The following is a 20,982-nucleotide window of genomic DNA, read 5'->3' as shown; positions in this document are numbered from 1 at the left end:
TATTTAGCCATTCTGTAGTGAAGTATGTCGTGTCACGAACTACCACACAATCATCTAGAAGCTTCCACCTGCACAACTACCACACAACCATCTAGAAGTTTACACCTGCACAACTACCACACAACCATCTAGAAGTTTACACCTGCACAACTACCACACAACCATCTAGAAGTTTACACCTGCACAACTACCACACAACCATCTAGAAGCTTCCACCTGCACAACTACCACACAACCATCTAGAAGTTTACACCTGCACAACTACCACACAACCATCTAGAAGTTTACACCTGCACAACTACCACACAACCATCTAGAAGCTTCCACCTGCACAACTACCACACAACCATCTAGAAGTTTACACCTGCACAACTACCACACAACCATCTAGAAGTTTACACCTGCACAACTACCACACAACCATCTAGAAGTTTACACCTGCACAACTACCACACAACCATCTAGAAGTTTACACCTGCACAACTACCACACAACCATCTAGAAGTTTACACCTGCACAACTACCACACAACCATCTAGAAGTTTACACCTGCACAACTACCACACAATCATCTAGAAGTTTACACCTGCACAACTACCACACAATCATCTAGAAGTTTACACCTGCACAACTACCACACAACCATCTAGAAGTTTACACCTGCACAACTACCACACAATCATCTAGAAGTTTACACCTGCACAACTACCACACAATCATCTAGAAGTTTACACCTGCACAACTACCACACAATCATCTAGAAGCATCCACCTGCACAACCACCACACAACCATCTAGAAGCTCGAAGAAACCACACACACCATACAGGTGCATGCACACACACACTGTGTGGAGTTTAGTGTACTGGAGCTGCATGTGCTCAGGGTTTTCTTACCTGTGTGCTCTAAGTGCTACCCTTGTGCTGTCAGGGTTATCTTTCCTGGGGTGTTTTGACAACACTGTGATAAGGGGACTTCCTTGCTTGAGGTGGGCCTTGCCCTTCAGGTAAGCTGGTGGTCTGAGACTGACTAACTTTCCTCGGTTTGGAAGTGTTTGTTGGGGCTGGGCATTGCTTTCTTGTTTTCATTGGTATTTTGCCTGTTTTTGCTTGTGGGTTCTGACTTTCGCTGTATTAGGCTTGCCTAGGGTGTGCACGGTTTAACCCTCCATACTATCCCCCCTCGACTTTACCTGGTTGCCTGCACAGACAGGAATTACCCGCAGGCCCCAGTGGTGGACCGTATTGGACCCCAGTGCCTGGGCTTACTGCAGGCCCTGGAAAACCCCTACGGGCTCGATTGTACTGTGGATGCTTCTTTTGAGTCTGCTCTCGCTTTGTGTAAATTTGAGGGTTGTTCGTCGCCTGTGCTACCTGGCAAAGTTAATATTTTCTGCCTCCGCCATGCTGCTTGTTGGGTTGGTGACACCTCTGACGATGAGTCATATGGGACTTATTCTCCCAATGTGCTCCAAATTACTCATTCCTCTGTGGAAGTTCAGAGGTATGAAGTGGTGACCACTTTGCATTTTAGTTTTTTTTGTTTTGCAGCAGGCCAGGTTGTGTTCCTGTTTGTATGCCCAAGATCTGCCCCGTTTGGTGTTTAGGTATTCGGAATTGGAGATGTTGGTCGTATCGACTGTGGTTCCGTCTGCACCGCGTCTTCTTTCCCCCAGTGGGCAGGTCTCGCTCTTCTCTTATCCCCTTTCTGATGTGTCTCAGGGTTTCGGACATGGGGCAGGGTTTAGTTCGGAATGTGGCTTGGGCAGTTTCAGAGGTTGCCCCTTCTGACGCAGGCACAGAGGCAGTTCTGATGCTCTATCCCACCAGAACTTCTGAGCTGTCCCCTTCCTTCAAGGCTTTTTTTCCTTGGACTCCACTTCCCCTTCTCGGGCGGTGGGTGTGGGCGAGGGCTCTGTCCCAGGGCCCTTGGCTGTGGTTTCCAGGGTTTAGGGGGGAAGGGAGTCTGAATGGAGCTCTTGGGTTTCGTTTGACCTTTTGTGCACTCTCGTTCCCTCTGTGAATGGTCTATTGTTGGGAGGGGGAGGGAATCTTCTCCCTCTTCCATGTACAAGTTTGAGTTAGGTTTTGCTTCCCATCTCGCATATCAGCAGGTTGTATTTGCTCTTGCTTTGAATTCAACATGGGCCCAGACTCTCACTTCTGCTTCTCCATTTTGTTTTCTGCTGTTTCCTGAGGGTTTCTCAGTTTTTGTCAGCAGCCTCTGTGAGTTGCTGTCCTGTTTCTGATCTGGTATGTGTCTGGCACGGGGAGTCTCGGCCTTCCTGAGGTGCAGCCATGGCTGCACCTGTGTTGGAGGTGGGTTCTCTGTGGTGCCGGCAGCCGAGTCGGGTTTGTTTCCACCAGCCTCCTCCTCTTTGTCTGGTTGGCGCTGTGCTCGCTCCTCTCAGAGGCCTGGCTCTCGTGATTCGCACTGGCTCTTTCATGGGTCACCCCTTTGACGTGGTGGTTGAGGAGAGGCTTGCTTGGTTTGCCTGCTCTTTTTCCCATGATTCATGGGTGTTTCAGATTGTGTCTTGCGGCCTGCAGTGGAGTTGGGTCATCCCGCCCCCATTGGGGGGGGATGGGGGGGGATTCAGGGCTTTTAGGGTAGACCTCCTCTCCTGAGATGTCAAGTCATCTCGGAATGGTTGCTTTTGTACATGGTCGAAACGACCTTGTCTTTTCAGTGGGCTTCCCACTTGTTTCTGGTCCCGAAATGGAATTGTTCAAACTCCGGTACATTCTCGATATTTCCATATTGAATTGGTTAATACAGTGCTCCACCTTTCAGATGACTACGTTATCCCAGGTCCAACTCATTCTCGAGTCGGGTGCTTGGATGATTTTTCTGGACCTCAAGGATGCATATTGGCAAATCCCTATTCATTCAAGGTTCAGGGATTGGTTAGGTTTCACTGTGCGGAGACAGGCTTACCTCTTTCAGATTCTCCCGTTTGGGCTGAATCTGGCATCTCTCATTTTTACACGTTTGACTCTAGTCGTGGTGACCCATCCTCGATTGTTGTGTCTTCGGGTGTTGGCCTACCTCGACGACTGGCTGATTTGGGCTTCCAGCCTGTCTGCTTGTCTGCTAGCCAGGGATCTGATTCTTTCCCAGCTTACTGGTTTCGGGTTCCTGGTGAACTAGCGGAAGTCCCAGTTGGTTCCCTCTCAGGTTAGGACCTGGTTGGGCCTGACTTATGGTTGGTCGGATTCAAGTGGTAAAAGTACTAGACACACCAAGGAGCATGGAGCCTTCGCTGTCTGGGTTCAAATCCTTCAAGGGTAAAGAGTTTTCTGATGCATGTTAGCTTGGGGACCATTGAAGCTTGACACACAAATGATACTCACGTGGCCCCAGCATGATGAAGTGATTTGATGAAATATGTGCCCAAAATGGTCACTGGAATTGGGTTAAGAGTCAGACGACTGTTAATTCTTTTGTACAGTCAATGTGGCATTGTGGTAAATGTACTGGACATGCCAAGAGGCATGGAGCCCTGGCTGGCTGGGTTCAAATCCTTCAGGGGTAAAGATTTTTGGCATGCATATATATATGTACTGTATATATATATATATAAGCCTAAATCATATAATTGGACATGGCACATATTTTGCATGAAACATAACCACTTACTCATTTGCTATTGTTAAAAGTTAAGTGGCTCCTCATACGGTTGCCCTGCACGTTCAGACACTAGATGGTGATGCTGCCAGATGTAGTCCTCATTTTTTTACCAAGACCCTGGAAGGAAAGTGAGGGACTCGGGATTCTTTGTCAAAATGGGGGGATTGTTACTGGAGGCCTGAGGAAGCAGTTGTGAGCCCCATGTAATGTGTAAGACTTTTAAATCTTATGCAGTTCTCTAATACTTCATATGATTTACACACAGAAATCACAATAGCGTGATGCATTGATGCATCAAATGAACAAATTGACAAGGGGCCGTGATGAGGGTTCGACAGTAAGAGGTAGAATAGCTTATTGACAGAGCTCAGGTGCACAGGGGAATTGTGTAAAACCCTGGTTTGTGTCTCGGAGAGACTGGAGGATCCAGTGTGACGTTGGTTGAACTCCCAGTTGCAATTCTTTTAACCGCGTCGTAGCACAGTCGATTAAGGCGCGTCTGGGATCCTCTCGGACGTAGGTTCGAACCCTCATCACGGCCCTTGTAGATTTCTTCATATGATGACCTGTACAGTCTGAGCATATTTAGCTACCCCTATCATGTGATGTAATGCGCAGCCAAAGTGTTAATTTTTAAGCCTGCCTGCCCATTCCCAAAAATCTCTTCCACCCAATTCTGCCTGCCTGACACATTCCTCCCTTCTGCCAGCCCGATTCCTAAATCTCATCTCCTCAATCCCTAAACCCTTCCTGCCCTATTCCCTTCTTCCTGCTTGCCCTATCCTTCCTTCCTGCCCATCCTATCCCTCCTTCCTGCCCATCCTATCCCTCCTTCCTGCCCATCCTATCCCTCCTTCCTGCCCATCCTATCCCTCCTTCCTGCCTGCCCGATCTTAGTATTGAGCTTTATATACGGTACAGTACTGTGACTGCATTCTGCTACAACTGGGTTAAGAAGACCAGCATGTACTCCAAAAAGATTAATAAAGAACTTTTTCTAGGAGGCTTCTATGGTGGCTACCTGTTGCTAGCAACCTGGATAGCTCTACCCAATTCTGTTCGTGCCAGGCCCTTTCGGGTCATTGTAACCCTACTGAGAACCAGAGGTCAAAACCTGGTTTCTCTCTCTCTAGAGGTGCAGGGAACTAAGAATAGTAAGTCACTCAGATCCAGGAATAACATCAAAAAGTTAGAGCAAAATAAACCTGACAACAACGAGGTAAAGAATGCATAGAAAACAAGATACTGAAATGATCCACCCAATATTTAGGTAATTCACTGTTTAGTAGCAGCTGCCCACTACCAGGTGGCAGCACCCCCATTTGTTGGCTCTGCCCAGACAACTCCTCGGTTCGTTAAGTCTGGTGCGACTGTGCAGTGTCACTTCTGCTTCTCATATTTAATAGTGCTCTTCAAGTCCTGGTTTTTCAGATGTGATGCCTTTCTTTGGACTGTCCTTCAGGGGAGCCCATTTGCTTGTGTACTTCATCTTTTCTTATTTGTTTCATATGCATGTGTTTTCTTTTGTGTAGGGTCTGATAAACTGTTCACCTTGGAGCCTCACCCAGAGTGTGCATGAGTCTTTGATTCCTCTGCTGAGGCATCGATGTCAATATGCTTCATTTAAGGTGTACCACTTACACCCTTCTGAGCCACCTGTGCTGCTGGGTTGTAGTCGGAGTTAGTTCTTCTAGTCTTGGTGAACGGCCCTTTGCCCAGTTCCTGGTTTGTTCTTTACTGTTGGGATCCGCGATGACCCTAGCAAACCTCAGCAGAGGTCAGCATGGAGAGGTTCTTTGAGTCTGCACTTGCTGGGTATGAGTTTTTAGGTTGTGCCTAGGTCTTATTGCAGTCCAGGCCCCCCTCTTACTGCCTCCGCAATGCCACCTGCTGTATTGACTGGTATATAAAGTTTAGCTTTTGTTGTTATTAATGTAAATGTTTTTCTTATTAAAATACCAGTTTGTTTAATTTATGGTAATTTTTGTTTCATTTGTGATTGACAGTATGTATTAGTAAATGAGTATGATTCTGTGAGTAAAGTTTTCCCCTGCGCGTTTTTGTGAGAGGAGTGTCCCCACACTCCACGGGAGAGAGAGAAAGAGAGAGAGCTCAGAATCTATACACACAGGTAATGTGGTGTGTGCTCGTGATGTTATATACCTCCATTAATATCCGAGTGTCTGGAACTGTAATCGTTAATTGGGTGAGTAAGAAATTATTCCTTTTTAATGTATTATCCCTTGGGTTTCAGTAAATGTAATGCATGCACTTTGGTTATTTCTTGAGTCCCGCCAATGCAAAAATATGGAACCGGCTTCATGAGGTCACTCTTGTGTTTGAAGTGTAAATAATAACAAATGAAATGGCAGTTTCTGGGCGAGCCCCAGAGGCTTTCTGACACCCACCCTCCCTCCCTCCGGTCAGCTGTTGTCAGCTGTTGTTATCATTCAAGAACTAGCTGGTGGCGGGCTGGCTCCCTCCCCCCACCTAGCCCCAAGAAGGGACGGGATAGAGCTAACAAGCGGGGGAGCTAGTTGGATGAAGTTTTGGTTGTTTCTTGGTGGGGAGTTCTTTTGATATTTAAGAGAACATAGGTTGCATTTTTCAACTTGGCAGTAGTCTGTTTTGATTCGCCTACCTTTCTGGTTGCCTTTCCTGGTTGATGGGAAGATGACAAACTTTAAATGTAAAGAGTTCATGGGCCATTGCTCCCTGCGCCTCTCTGAGGGAGCCAGATCCTGGCTCCTGGTCCTCAGTAGGCATACAAGAACTCTGCGACTGATGACTCCGTAGTATGGCATTTAATTAGTATAGCTTCAGGGAGCCTCTGGGGCTCACCCAGAATCTGGCTTTTCATTACATTCAACGCTGGATTTTTGAGTTAAAACTAACATAGAAATTTGGTCAAACTTTACCTAACCTACCTAATCTGACCTATCTTAACCTAAGTAAGTAAGTAATACATGTTCTTAATATAATACTGTTAACTGAAATAGACCAATTTGGAAACAAATATTTGAAAATAACAAAAATCAGGCATTTGACTTTATATGAAGTAAATCAGGCATTACATTCGAGGCCAGGTAGTGCAGTTCTGGCAAACAAAAATCTATATACAGTATATATATACATGTATATATAAATGAATATGTAGATTTTTAAGGTATTATGTACAAAAGTAGTTTATACTAATGGTGGGTCATGTTTTTCAGACACAATGGTCTGCAGTGGTTGCTGTGCAACTTTGGACCATATAGTCACTTACCTGTACAAACTTTTGCACCAGAAAAGTAAGTAAATATTTTCTACCCCTTAGACTAAGACTTGCATGTGCTACTCTGTCCTGTTCCAGATACGATGGTGTGTACAGGCTGCTGTGCGACCCTTGACCACATTGTCACATACCTCTTCAAAATTTTACATCAAAAGAGTAAGTAATATCTTTGTAATTTGTTTTAATTATATGTTCTTGAAAGGAGAGTTATCAGTGTGACCTGAATATATACTTTGCAATGAATGTGAATTCATTAAGACTTAGAAAGTTGTGTGAATCTTTATTATTTATTCTTCTGACTTTTAAATTTGGTAAGCTTATCAATTTGAGACTTTTCCTTATCTTTTAAGTAGAGTTTAGCAAGATGACTCAGCAGTTTGTATGAACATTACACAGTACATCTGACAGATCACTTTTACTCTGTGGAAAAGTTATCATCAATATATTTTGAGTAGACTTCAGGGTTTTTGTATTCCCTTATATGCACCTTGAAGTGTAGAAGTCTTAAAAAATCCATTTAACTAATTAAATTTCAGGCAAAAAAGGCACAGTAGACCTGGAGACTGATGCCCTGGTTAAGGTCATGAAACACCAGCCATCCATCCTCCAACAGATGTTAGCCACGGTTCTCAACATCATCATGTTTGAAGATTGTAGAAACCAGTGGAGTATGTCCCGTCCACTTCTGCCACTAATCTTATTAAATAATGAGGTACAGTTCATACTCTTTGGTGTCAAGTTAAGATTTATTACAACTTTTTATTGGAATTTTAAAACATTTTCCTACTGTATATTGGCAACTGCCAGTTGCCAATATACAGTACAGCCAATATACAATAAACTGGCCTAAGCCAGTTTAGGCTTAGGCCTAACGTTTCTATAGACTAGATTATGCTTTCTATAGACTAATTATATAGACTTTCTATATTAGTTGCCTACTGTTAGTGCATTTTGCTGTTTCCTACTTTCATGGGTTGGGAGGGGGGGGGAAGGGTATGAGCCCAGATGAATTGAAAAAGGTGAAAAATTCCCCAAAGGCACCCCACCTATTCAGCCAATCTTCAACGCTACCTGTTGTCACTTAAACTTGTGCACAATCACACTGCAGTAAATCATCCAATAAAAAAAGTGCTCCACGGCTTCCAATGAGTTATTTATAATAGACAGCTTCTACCTCACATTATTCCCCAGTACTTCTTGTGCAGTATTCACTCTCAATCCTGGCTTAATCGATTGTATGCATATCATCATATTTTGGATCCATCCTCCCTATCCTTTCTCCCCCTACATCCTCCCTCCCTCCTCTCTCTACTGATGGCTACTACTACTACTACTGCTACTGGCTACGCCTCTCTGTTTCTCCGGCTCTCTTCCCCTCTCCGTTTTGCCCTCTTCATTTTCCCCTCTCCATTTTTTATCTCTTCATTTTCCCCTCTCCGTTTTTCCCCCTCTCTTTCTCTCCCCTCCCCATAAATACATCACAACTGTCCATTTCTGCTGCTTTAATACTTGACCTTTGATACTCGTGCCATGCCAACATCTTAAATCCAGAATCAAGGATAATTATTACTCGCTAATTCATGCACCTCTCTTGCTGCATCTCTTGCAATCTTATTCTTACTAACCAACGTCTTCGGTACACCACCCTGTAAACATACAATGTAGCGGTCCCTATGATTCCCTTGTTATTAATTTTAATATAGTTGTTACATCTTGTTATAATGTTTTTATGACGTATTAGATTGTTTGTTACAACTTACTGTTACAATTGTTAGAAAGTGTTAAACCTTGTTCAAGTGTTGTGGCAACATCAAAGTTTCATCGTGCGTTTGACAGGCAGACACTTCCTAAAAGTACTTTTTCTAATCTCAACTTCTCTTGCACAAATTCCAATTTTGTTCATTACAGACTTTAGGTACTTAAACCAATTAACCTCTGCTGGGACTTCTCTATTTACCCTTATTTCACATGCAAAGTTTCCATTTCTCTCCCACCACCATTACTTGTGTCCACATTCTCTCTTAGCCATCTTCTCTCACCTGCATCAACAAAACTATAACTTTCTATAAATCTATCTCAGTCATTTGTTGTCAGGTGAACTGACGTCAAAAATATCAAAATATGATATTTTGATAAAATAGTACAGTATTGATATTTTGATAGGTCATCAATATATGATGATCTGCATACATCATATTTTATATACTTCATTTATTGCTATCACATACAAAATTTCACACCCTTTTCTAGTAATCTTACCTTAAACTCCACTATAACTCTATCTATAAGAACATTACACAACTCTGGCATAATCTTCATTTATATCAAATCTGTCTTTGATTACACCAGTGACTGACACATGCTCAACTTCATGAATAAAATCTCTTTACAGCATTTAATACTGCAATAGCACCCATGAAAATTCAAACCTTAATATAGCAGATTTCACTAAAATCCACACCAAATATTTCCTCTGAATTAAGATTTATGATAAAACAGATTCCTGGTAAGATGTATTGAAATACAAGTTGTAATTTAATACAAAAAAAAAATAATTTTTATTAAATATTATTTTTTCCCATTTTTTTAATCTTGGTTTTCTCACTGTGGCTCCCTGAAGCTCTCTCACTGAGATAGCCCTTAACTACTGGGTCGCATCAGCTATGGAGTTGAGTTCAGCCTACCGGAGACCAGAGCCACAACCTGGCCTCACGGAGATACAGGAAGCAGGCGACACTTTGCCAACTTACAGGGAAAGGCCCTAGAAGTCAATCCAATCCATACCTACTGCTTGTTCAGAGACCAAATCCTCACAACCTGCCCCAACATGTAAAGAAATGCTCAAAAATTTCTCGAAATAAGAATTCGCTTGTTCACCCCACCCCCTCCTATTGTTTATGGGGAAAGAGGGTGGCTGGATCTCATGCTGTCCACTGGTTCAAGCCCTCAGTTCCTCTGCTGATGCGACGCCTTCCAGATGTCTGCAGTAGGCCCCCAGGGTCATCAGTAGCCGTAGCTGGTCCCGGTGCTTTTCAACTAAATCCTTCTCTGGCCTTTGTCCTGTGTTCTTTATTTTCTATACTGTGATATAGCATGGGTCTGGCTTTTAGAGTGCTTGTGAGCACATGCAGCTCAACCCTGAGCTGCATGTGCTCAGGGTGGTCTTCCCTGAATGCTCTCTAGCAGTGCCCCTGCACTGTCAGAGTTCTCTTTATCTGCTGTGTTTGGGAGTTCACTCCCTTAGAGGTCCTTCCTGCTTAGGTTGGCCCTTACCTTGGGTGAGTCAGAGGTCTTGTTGCCCTGGTGGCCTGGTCGAGGACCGGGCCGCGGGGACACTAAGCCCCGAAATCATTGCAAGGTAACCGCAAGATAGGTAACCGCCTCTCTGTCTTGACTTGAGTCGGGAGCAGTGTTGTCTGGTGGGTTGCACTGATGGCTCATGTGCTTATATATATGGCGCTGTGAGGTCGGCCTTCACATCCATGTAGCCGAGGCTATTGTCTTTATTTTAGGTCTGGTGTAGCATTACTAGTGCCTAGGTGGCCTGCTTGGTTTCCCCTTCAGTCCCTGGAAATCCTTTACAAGTTCAGTTGGCCTATGGATATTCCTTCCAAACCCATTCTTATCTTGGGCAACTTTGACTGGTGTTCATCATCTGTGCCACAGTGTGACGATCTTTTATTCTGCCTCCACCAGGCCTCCTGTTTGGTTAGACACACCTATGACCCAGAATCCTGTGAAGTTTGCACTCCTGACCCTCAAAATGAGGTTCGCGCATATCAGGCGGCTGCCACTGTGTAGGCTTGTGGTAGTGGTCTAGGTTGTGTGCCCGGTTGGATGCCCTGGGGTTGGCCTGTCTTGTGTTTAGGGACATGGAATTGGAGGTGTTGGTGAACACCACTTTGGTTCCATCTGCACCTTCTCTTTCTTTTCCTTCTGGTGTGGTTCACAGTGCCTCTGAACTTTTCCTTCTTGTTTTTGGCCTCGAAGCTTCCAAGTGTTTCCAGATTTCGGCAGCGATTTGCTCAGGATGTGGCTTGGCCACTTCCAGAGGCGGCTCCTTCCAATTCAGGCATGAGGAAGTCAAGCCAGCTGATCCCACTGAGGTTTTGGGGTTTTCTTTCTAACTAGCCCCTTCTTGTGAAATCCTTTTTTTTGGACTCCACTTTTCTGTCTTGTGCTGTGGACAAGGATGCAGGCTCAGCCCCAGAATCTTCATGGTTGGTTTCCAGGGTCGTCATGGGAAGAGTCAGATATGAGCCCTTGGATTCCCTTGGACCCCAAGTGGGTGGGTGTTCTTTTGGACTAAGGCCTTTTGCTTCAGAGAGGGGGTGGGGGTTCTTGTATCCCCCCCTCCTTGTATAATTTTGATTTTAATGCAGCTCTCTATAGGGTGCATTTTTGCATCCATTTGGAGTGTCAGACCCATCCTTCTGGAGGGTTTCCTTCATCTTAAGTCACTCTGACAGTAGCTTGTGAGGATCTGTTTCAGTAACTCCTGCATGACCTGGAGTATGCCTCTTTTGAGCTCAGGTTGTCTTCTGCCTTTTGGTTGTGTTATGAGGTCCTGGTGTTGCCCTGGTTAGCAGACAATCATTCGTTTTTCCTTGGGACTTGTGTGGCTTTTGTTATTCCTGCTTGCTTGAGTAACTTGAGGTGGCGACAGTGTTTCAAGTATTTTTGGCCAGCACATCTTTTGTGCCACTCAATGACTGTCAGAGTCCTTCGTGATGGAGGACTTTCAGGCTCGCTTGCATCTGGCTTTGGTCGTGTGGTTTTTGGCTGCCATGGAGCTCCACTCTGAGTGGTTCCACGAGGCTGTTTGAAGTGCTTGGTTCTGCGTCTGGTGTAGGTACTTTGGTATCTATTGTGGCAGCATCAGCAGTTTTGTACAAGCTATATGTGCCTGTGTTCTGGGAGGCAGGAGCCTGCATTCTTCGTTGCCTGCCTTGTTTGCCAGCAGGCTGTCTCAGCCCAGTCGTTATAATCTTCTTGGGGCCCCTGGCCTCTCTTGTTTACCTCCCCCCCCCCCCTTTTTTTTTTTTTTTTTTTGCTTCTCTTTCCATAGAAAGTAGTTGGTCAGTCTCTTCAACTGCAGTGTCTTGTCAATCGACTTCAGACCTTCTTTGTACTCATGGTTTCTGATCTCCTTCCTGGAGGCAGGCAGGAAGGACTGTGGCAACACTGGCTGTTCGTTGAAGTAGGCCCGAGGTAGAGCCAGAATATGCAAGGTCATATTCAGATCATGTGCAATTTGCAAAGGGGTCTTGCTTCTTATGGTTTGTGCCAACTCTTTTGGGAGGCAGAAGGGCTGAAGGGGGAGGGCTCACTTATTTTGCCAGCTTCCAGTCCCATGATTTGTAGGCTTTTCGGGTAGTTTTGTGTGATCTGCAATATAGTTGATCGATCCTTTCCCTTTTCAGGACAGGCCCTCTTCCCCTCACCTTCAATGAGTTGCCTCAAAGTGGATTGCTACTGGCATGGTCAAAATTACCATATCTTTTTGGTGGGTGTCCCGTCTATTCCCGATTCCGAAATGGGACTCTGCAGAGCTCTGGTTTGTCCTCAATCTCTTGGGTTTGAAAACCTTCATCCCTTGCCCCACGTTCCAGGTGACCACTTTGGCCCAGATTTACCTGGTATTAACGTTGGTCTCCTAATGTGATGCCATGTCCTGTGATGCTCCTAGGTGCCATGTCCTGTGATGCTCCTAGATGCCATGTTCCTAGATGAACATGTTAATATGCTTCTGGGCATCTGGGAGGCACATTAACATGTCACTATTTATCTCGGGTTCAGGGATTGGTTAGGTTTCGTTGTAGGGCATCAGTCTTAATGTGTTTGGGTTCTTTCCTTAACGCTTTACCAGAAAGAAGGTGTTTCATTATATTCAAAGCTGGTCTTTTTATCTCCACAGTATTTTGGCCAGCTGAGACAACAGATTATCAGTCAACAAGCACCAGACAAACAAGGGGCGATGGCACAGTGGTTTGACAGCCTTATGGAGGGGATTGAGCCAAATCTTCTCACAAAAAATAGAGATAAGTAAGTTATTTCATTTATTTTCATTGTAAAATCATTAAATTTAGTTAAATATAATCATTTTCATCCAATAAATTTTCATTCAAACTTTTCTAAAGAAAATACCTGTAAAATATTTGAACTATATTACCTAATATATTTTTCCAATTACACAAAAACTAATACTTATGTTTTGAAGCTGTAATTTTTCTATCTGCTACTAACTGAAAGTTCGATACTTTGTGTCATAGAATTGCAGAGTATATGTATGTAATAAGTACAGAAAATAGTAATTTTAGCTCAAGTATTTAGTGTAATTACTTATGATGATTTTGAAATAGTGAGTAACAACCTTGCATCTACGTATTAGCTTAATTCCAGAACTTGCAGGAATTATTTATGAATTTATTAATGCCATGTAATTTCTATATTCTTATTTATATTTTACTGAATTTGTATATGTAGAATAATTTATATAGATTTTATAAGTATACAGTATTCGCAAATTCCTTTTCTGAGCTAAGACCCTCGCGTGCTTCTTGAGCTTCGTGGTCCACCCACGTGTTTAGGAAAGGAAAGTGGCGAGTGTAACTCAGACACCAACAAGGGATCAGCTTTGCTCTTTATGTTCAGTAATACAAATGAGGGAGTGCAATAACCTTGTCACCTCCTGTTAGTGATACTGTAATTAGAAATACAAGGAATGGAATGGCAGTTATCACTGTAAACTACCAGTTTACAGATGACCGTACCTTGACCATGACCAGGTGACAACACCATTGCCACAAGAGAGCCACAAACTAACACTTGAAGCCCAGAAAACCAAGTAAGCTCAGAAAGAGACTTAAGGGGAGGGATCAGAAGCATCTAAGAAATGTGTCAAAGAAGCATCTAAGGGACTGGCTAAGTTTTGGTTTTACCTGGTTGATACCTGGTTGATGGAGTTCTGGGAGTTCTTCTACTCCCCAAGCCCGGCCCGAGACCAGGCTTGACTTGTGAGAGTTTGGTCCACCAGGCTGTTGCTTGGAGTGGCCCGCAGGCCCACATATCCACCACAGTTGGTCCGGCACTCTTTGGAGAAAATGATCTAGTTTTCTCTTGAAGATGTCCATGGTTATTCCGGCAATATTTCTTATGCTCGCTGGGAGGATGTTGAACAACCGCGGACCTCTGATGTTTATACAGTGTTCTCTGATTGTGCGTATGGAACCCCTGCTTCTCACTGGTTCTATTCTGCATTTTCTTCCATATCGTTCACTCCAGTATGTTGTTATTTTTACTGTGTAGATTTGGTACTTGGCCCTCCATTATCTTCCACATGAATATTATTTGATATCTCTCTCATCTTTTTTCTAGTGAGTACATTTGGAGAGCTTTGAGACGATCCCAATAATTTAGGTGCTTTATCTCGTCTATGTATGCCATATATGTTCTCTGTATTTTCTCTATTTCAGCAATCTCTCCTGCTTTGAAGGGGGAAGTGAGTACTGAGCAGTACTCGAGACAGGACAGTACAAGTGATTTGTATAGTACAACCATTGTGATGGGATCCCTGGATTTGAAAGTTCTCATAATCCATCCGATCATTTTTCTAGCTGATGCAATATTTGCTTGGTTATGCTCCCTAAATGCTAAGTCGTCAGAAATTATTATTCCCAAATCCTTTACATGCTGCTTTCCCACTATGGGCACATTTGATTTTGTTTTGTACCCTGTATTATGTTTAAGGTCCTCATTTTTACCATACCTGAGTACCTGGAATTTATCACTGTTCATGTTATTAATAACATCATGTTATTTTCTGTTGCCCAGTCGAAAACTTTATTTATATCTGCCTGAAGTTTTTCAATGTATAGGTAATTTTCTATAGAGGTAATTTTCATGCTGATTTTTGTGTCATCTGCAAAGGATGATACGAAGCTGTGACTTGTATTTTTGTCTATATCTGATAAGAAAATAAGGAAGAGCAGTGGTGCACGGACTGTACCCTGAGGTACAGAGCTTTTAACTGCGCTTAGACTCAATTTTATATGATTGACTGTTACTCGTTGTGTCCTGCTTGTAAACAGAAAACTGAATATCTAGCGTCCTATTTTACCGGTTATTCCCATTGACCTCATTTGTGTGCTATCACTCAATGGTCACATTTATCGAAAGCCTTTGCGAAGTCCGTGTATACCACATCAGCATTCTGTTTTTCTTCTAATGCCTCGGTGACCGTGTCACAGTGATCAAGTAGCTGTGAGAGGTACAATCTTCCCGCTCGAAATCCATGTTGGCCTGGGTTGTGAAGGTCATTGGTCTCCATGAAATTGCTGACCTGACTCCTAATGACTCTCTCAAATACTTTTATTATGTGGGACGTTAGTGCAACTGGTCTATAATTCTTTGCCAATGCTTTGCTCCCTCCCTTGTGTAGAGGGGCAATGTCTGCTACTTTAAGTGCATGTGGTATCTCCCCCGTGTCCAAGCTCTTCCTCCACACTATACTGAGTGCCTGTGCTACAGGCACCTTGCATTTCTTTATAAAAATTGAATTCCATGAATCTGGACCTGGAGGTGAGTGCTTGGGCATGTTTTCAATTTCTCTTTCAAAGTCTAGTATGCTTGTGTTGATATCAGTTATATTTACAGGGGTTTGGGTATCATCCATAAAGAAATTGTCTGGATCTTCCACTTTCATGTTGTTTATGCGTTTCCTTTGACACCCAGTTTTGAGCTAAGATCTAACGGGAGCCGGTCAGTCGAGCGGACAGCACGCTGGACTTGTGATCCTGTGGTCCCGGGTTCGATCCCAGGCGCCGGCGAGAAACAATGGGCATAGTTTCTTTCACCCTATGCCCCTGTTACCTAGCAGTAAAATAAGTACCTGGGTGTTAGTCAGCTGTCACGGGCTGCTTCCTGGGGGTGGAGGCCTGGTCGAGGACCGGGCCGCGGGGACACTAAAAGCCCTGAAATCATCTCAAGGTAACCTCAAGAACATCCCACAAATGCTCCATGAGCTAGCTTCTTATGGCAAGCAAAACTACTTAAATAATAGTAACAAGAAAAGCAAAGTTTAATGAAACTGAAGATATGGAGAGCAGGGGCCATGGGAACAATAGGCCAACCTAGCATTGTAATGTAAATTTTCTTCCTCTGTTTACCATCCTGCCAAGAGGGACTAATTCTAATCTTCACTTGTATCAGAGTACTGAATTCACTGTCACTATCCAGTAAATCATGAACACCGCAGCATTTTCCATTTCGAAAGACCATGAACTTCTCTGCAACTCCCATCCTCACATTCGTATGCTTATTAAGAATGGGAATTTATTGCCCTATGGTGCACAGGTTGCCAGAGCCATCTATTGACCATGTGCGATACCCATAATATCACCACACACACTGAATATTATCCCCAGATATTTTTTGTCATATGACGCGAGCTATTGTTAACTCGGATTGACCCTTGTCAATTGTCAACCTACCTGTTGACGATTTCGGAAATCAGAGTGTTTGCAGCTCGGTCTCTGACAAGGCCTCCTTGTCAGAACATCAAAACCACCACCTCCAAGCTAAGTCCATCAAAACATGTTCACTTTAGCAGCTGTACTACATGATCCACGGTGGCTCTCTGAAGCTATCATCACTGATAGTGTATCAACTACCAGGTCATATGAGCTGCAGAGTTCTTTAGATCTACTGGGGACCAGAGCCAAAACCTGACCCCTTCACAGACACGCAGGAAACAGTGATGATGTTACATCACCGAAGGGAAGGCAACCGGAAAGGCTGCTTCCTTTTCGGTTGTGTAACCGGAAAGCTTATGTCAAGCACCCTACAAGCACAGTAGTGTGCTTGACAAACTTCAGGAGTGGATAGATAAATGGCTGTTGGAATTCAGTCAAAATATGTGTAAAGTGATAAAAATGGGTAAGGGAAATAACAGACCTGTACCTAACTACACCATAAGAGGGAAAGCAAATACATGAAACAATATGTAAAAAAGACCTGGGGAGTAGACAATCTCAACATTAACACCTGAAGCTCATATGAATAAGGTAACATAAGCAGCATATGGGATGTTAACAAACATAAGAATCTCGTTTAAGAATCTAAATATGATGATGATCAAGTCCATACATACTGCCTATGTGAGACATTACTTAAGTATGTAGCACCAGCATGGAACCCCCACACACACATTGTGAAGCATAAACAAAAGCTTGAGAAAGTACAGAGGTTTGCAACTAGATTAGTACTAGGATGTAAGAGCTCACTCTAACAACATTAGAGAGAAGAAATGGGATTTGATACTTGCATACAAGGTCTTGAGGGGCATAGACAAATTAAAGCGTGTTAGTAAATGGGTTTGTGCAAGATATTTTCAGTAAATAGGCAAATGTCAGTATATGGGATTTTGTTTTTAACCATATTAATGTACTTTTATTATCAATTCCTTCTTCAGATTCACACAAAATTTGTCAGTTTTCCGTCGTGACATAAATGACTCCCTGAAGGGACCAGTTACTAGTAGTGGTGGAAGTAGTGGGAGTGAAATGATGACATCGTGACGTCAACACTACCACCAAAACGGTCTCAACTGCAACCCCTCCCATAACACCTACCACCACCGTCGCCGCTGCTATTCTCTCTCCACCACGGCCACATTTACAGATTCTGCAATGACTAACACGACCATTAATGTTGTTGCAGATTCCAATAGCAATCATTATGCTAATATGTGGTTGACATAGTTACGACATTATGGAGTCACTTTGACTTTGCCAATTTTGAATCATATTTTGTAATTAGGGAAGTTTTGCAAATGAAAGGTTACTTTTTTGTACAGAAATGACAAATGGGACCTGACAAAACTATAGTAGCATTATGTGTTTTTCTTAATTTAGAATCATCACAGTCTCACCAAAGGAATCATGTAATGTCTGTCCATGGTAGAAAGTGTGTTAATATCCATGTGCATCCTGACCTGAGCAAACATACTGTGCCTCCCAGTTCTTCATAAGGAAGAATTTAGCAAATGGTCTTGTACTCAGTAATGTATACTAAATTTCCAGGTGTAATGAATGTACACTTTCTCATCACTTGCCTGTGGATATGATTTGAGTCATCTCTCTATCTTAATGATTTACGAGTGATATGCTTAGACATCTTGTGAGTGAGATATGTAAAGTTAGCTGTAGGAAAATTTACCTCCTTTGAAAAGTGATGCCTTCATAGGAGACTTGTTTTGTTAGGTCACTTAAGTCGTGAGATATGTGAGCAACATTTTGGTTATACAAGCCATACCATCAGGGAAAGGATGCATTCAGAGGAAAAGTTTTATTCATTCTTATTTTGTTAATTTTGGATGTTTTAAGAGCATAATTTAATGATTGGTTATGTTTTAACAACTTTGATAATGTGTTTGTACAAGCAGAAACAGATGTCAGGAGGTGGTACATTAAGTTTGCCTTCATTTTTAACTTGAAGTGGTATGTGAATACTCAGTCACTATGAAATGATGTTATGGAAGTATTTCTATGGTAAAATGGACGTGTTTGACAACATCAAGCTGGTTAGTGTTGCTTAAAATATAGAATTGACATATTTTAGCCAGTTCACACATCTCATACAACATCAGTACCCGTGTTTCACAATATTCATCTTGTCATTAGAAAAATACACATATGTTCAAACTTGTAAATTTGATTTTATGTACATAATTAAGAGAAATTGTGCTAAGAGTTCTCTTTTTACATTGCTAGAAGTTATTTGCAAGTTAGTGTATACCTCATTCACAAACTCTCTTGACCAGATATGCAAGATATGTCTCAGTAAGAAAATAGAGGTTTGCACTTTGCCAGGTCTTTCAAATTGAATGTGAGCCTCTTTATATACAAGGAGTGCAAATGTAAGTACAGTACCTATCAGACAGTATAATATGCCCCCCAACCCATATGTACTGAAGGAGACTTGTACAATGTTTCTGTGATGGAATGACATATTGTTTAAATAAAAGAATAAAGTTTGTGTTGCTTTCATTTGAAATATATGTATAGTGGAACCTCTATATTCGTCACTGCCGAAAAATGCTTCCGTATTCGTCATGGAATATGGTCGAAAAGTGGCACCCAAACATTGCCATAGTAAAAGCATTCAGTGATAATGTGATTGGCTACTTCAGGAAAGTTTGAAAAACAGTACAATGGATAATTTCTTTGCAAAATCAAGTGCTAGTGAATTGTCGACAGAGGGAAACAAACGACAACGCTCACCAGAATTGGAGTTGCCTGATACAGTAATTTAATGGAAGGCGACTCCCCTTCTAAACAATAATGTCCTGTCTCCTCTTCAGCTTCTACCACCATCTCTCTTCAGTACATTAAAGGTAATGTTCTGACTAAATTTTTACTTATGTATTTTTGTGGGGTTATTGAATGGATTAATTGAATTTTGGTTATTTCCTATGAAATTTTTTTCCCATATTCATCAGTTTCCATGTTTGTTAGGCCCTCGGGAACAAATTATGATGAATATGGAGGTTCCACCAATGTATGGTATGTATGTACTCGCCTAGTGAATATGTAATTATCTAAGTGAAGTTACAGGATGAGAGCTACACTCGTGGTGTCCCGTCTTCCCAGCACCCATCGTCATAGAACCCTTTGAAATTACAGTACTGACGGTTTTGGCCTCCACCACCTCACCTAACTTGTTCCAACTGTCTACCAATCTGTTTACGAAGGTGAATTTTCTTGTATTTCTTCAGCAGCTTTGTTTAGTTAAATCTATGACCTCTTGTTCTTGAAGTTCCAGGTCTCTGGAATTTTGCCCTATCAATTTTATTGACTTCAGTTACTATTTTGTACGTAGTGATCATATTGCCTCTTTTTCTTCTATCTTCTAGTTTTGGCATATTTAATGCCTCTAACCTCTCCTTGTAGCTCTTGTCCTTCAGTTCGTTGTTAGTGCCAGTTTGTTGTTGTGCTTCTTAAGATATGGGCACCATATAACCGCTGCATATTCTATCTTTTGCCTAACAAAAGTCGTGAGCATTTTCTTTAGTATTTTGCCATCCATGTATTTAAAAGCAATTCTGAAGTCAGAAAGTGTAGCACAGGCTCCTCACACGATGTTCTTTAATTGATCCTCAGGTGGTAGTTTTCTATCTAGAACCACCCATTGGTCTCTCTCTTTATCAGAATTCTTTAAAGATTTCTCACATAATTTATAGGTTGTGTGGGATCTATGTTCTCCTATTCCACATTCCATAACATGACATTGAAAAATTGCAGTGGAGAAATAAATGAAACATATGCATAAGGTGTAAAAGAGAAAGAAACGATCAAGGAAGTTTGTTAGGAAGTCAAAAACAGAAATGACCAACAAGATGTTCGTCATTACAAGAACTCAACTATCACAAGAAAGGAAAATAAACCTGAACAGGGAGATCGAAGAAATAGAGAAACATTGAAGCAATCATAAGAGTCTGAGTTAATGGAATTGGAACAGAAAGCTATAAAAGAGATGAAGAAAAATCCAAAATATTTTTTCACATACGCAAAATCAAAATAAAAAACCTCCACCAGTATGGGACCTTTAATTACAACTAAAGGTACTTACACAGAGGACAACAAAGAAATTAGTGAAATTCTAAGAAGCCAGTATGAGGCTATGTTTAGCACACCAATAAACAACATGAAAGTTGATGATCCAGACAGCTAATTTATGAATGACATTCAAGCTGCAGAAAATATAACGGATATTAACATGAACTCAGAAGACGCTAAAAGAAAAATTGACAATATGCCCATGCACTCAGCTCCTGGGCCTGACTCGTGGAATTCAATATCCATAAATAAGTGTAAAGTACCAGTAATGCGAGTGCTCAGCGTAATGTGGAAAAAGAGCCTGGATACAGGGAAGATACCAGCTGCACTTAAATCTGCAGATATAGCTCCTCTGCACAAGGGGAGTAGTAAAGCCTTGGCAAAAAATTATAGACCAGTTGCACTAACATCACACATAATAAAAGTTTTTGAAAGAGTGATTAGGAATCAATTTTCTAGT

General features: G+C 42.3%; 1 protein-coding gene across 5 annotated transcripts in view; it reads left to right on the top strand.

Moving 5' to 3' along the window:
* Positions 1 to 18,941, top strand: part of Ranbp16 (Ran-binding protein 16) — a 130,193-nt gene extending 111,252 nt beyond the window's left edge. For 4 of the 5 annotated variants that reach the window (XM_045752445.2, XM_045752441.2, XM_069314452.1 and 1 more), the window contains 4 exons: positions 6,985 to 7,062; positions 7,443 to 7,618; positions 12,824 to 12,951; positions 17,378 to 18,941. In XM_045752445.2, the coding sequence (XP_045608401.1) occupies positions 6,985 to 7,062; positions 7,443 to 7,618; positions 12,824 to 12,951; positions 17,378 to 17,483 (488 nt within the window). In that variant the 3' untranslated portion in view covers positions 17,484 to 18,941. Of the gene's footprint in view, positions 1 to 6,844; positions 6,923 to 6,984; positions 7,063 to 7,442; positions 7,619 to 12,823; positions 12,952 to 17,377 lie in introns of all 5 variants that reach the window. The other variant, XM_045752442.2, reaches the window with a different exon arrangement.
* The last annotated feature ends 2,041 nt before the right edge of the window (positions 18,942 to 20,982 follow it).

Source organism: Procambarus clarkii, chromosome 79 (assembly GCF_040958095.1).
Source record: "Procambarus clarkii isolate CNS0578487 chromosome 79, FALCON_Pclarkii_2.0, whole genome shotgun sequence".
In the NCBI taxonomy this organism is placed as follows: Eukaryota; Metazoa; Arthropoda; class Malacostraca; order Decapoda; family Cambaridae; genus Procambarus; species Procambarus clarkii.
This window is presented reverse-complemented; position numbering and strand designations above follow the sequence as displayed.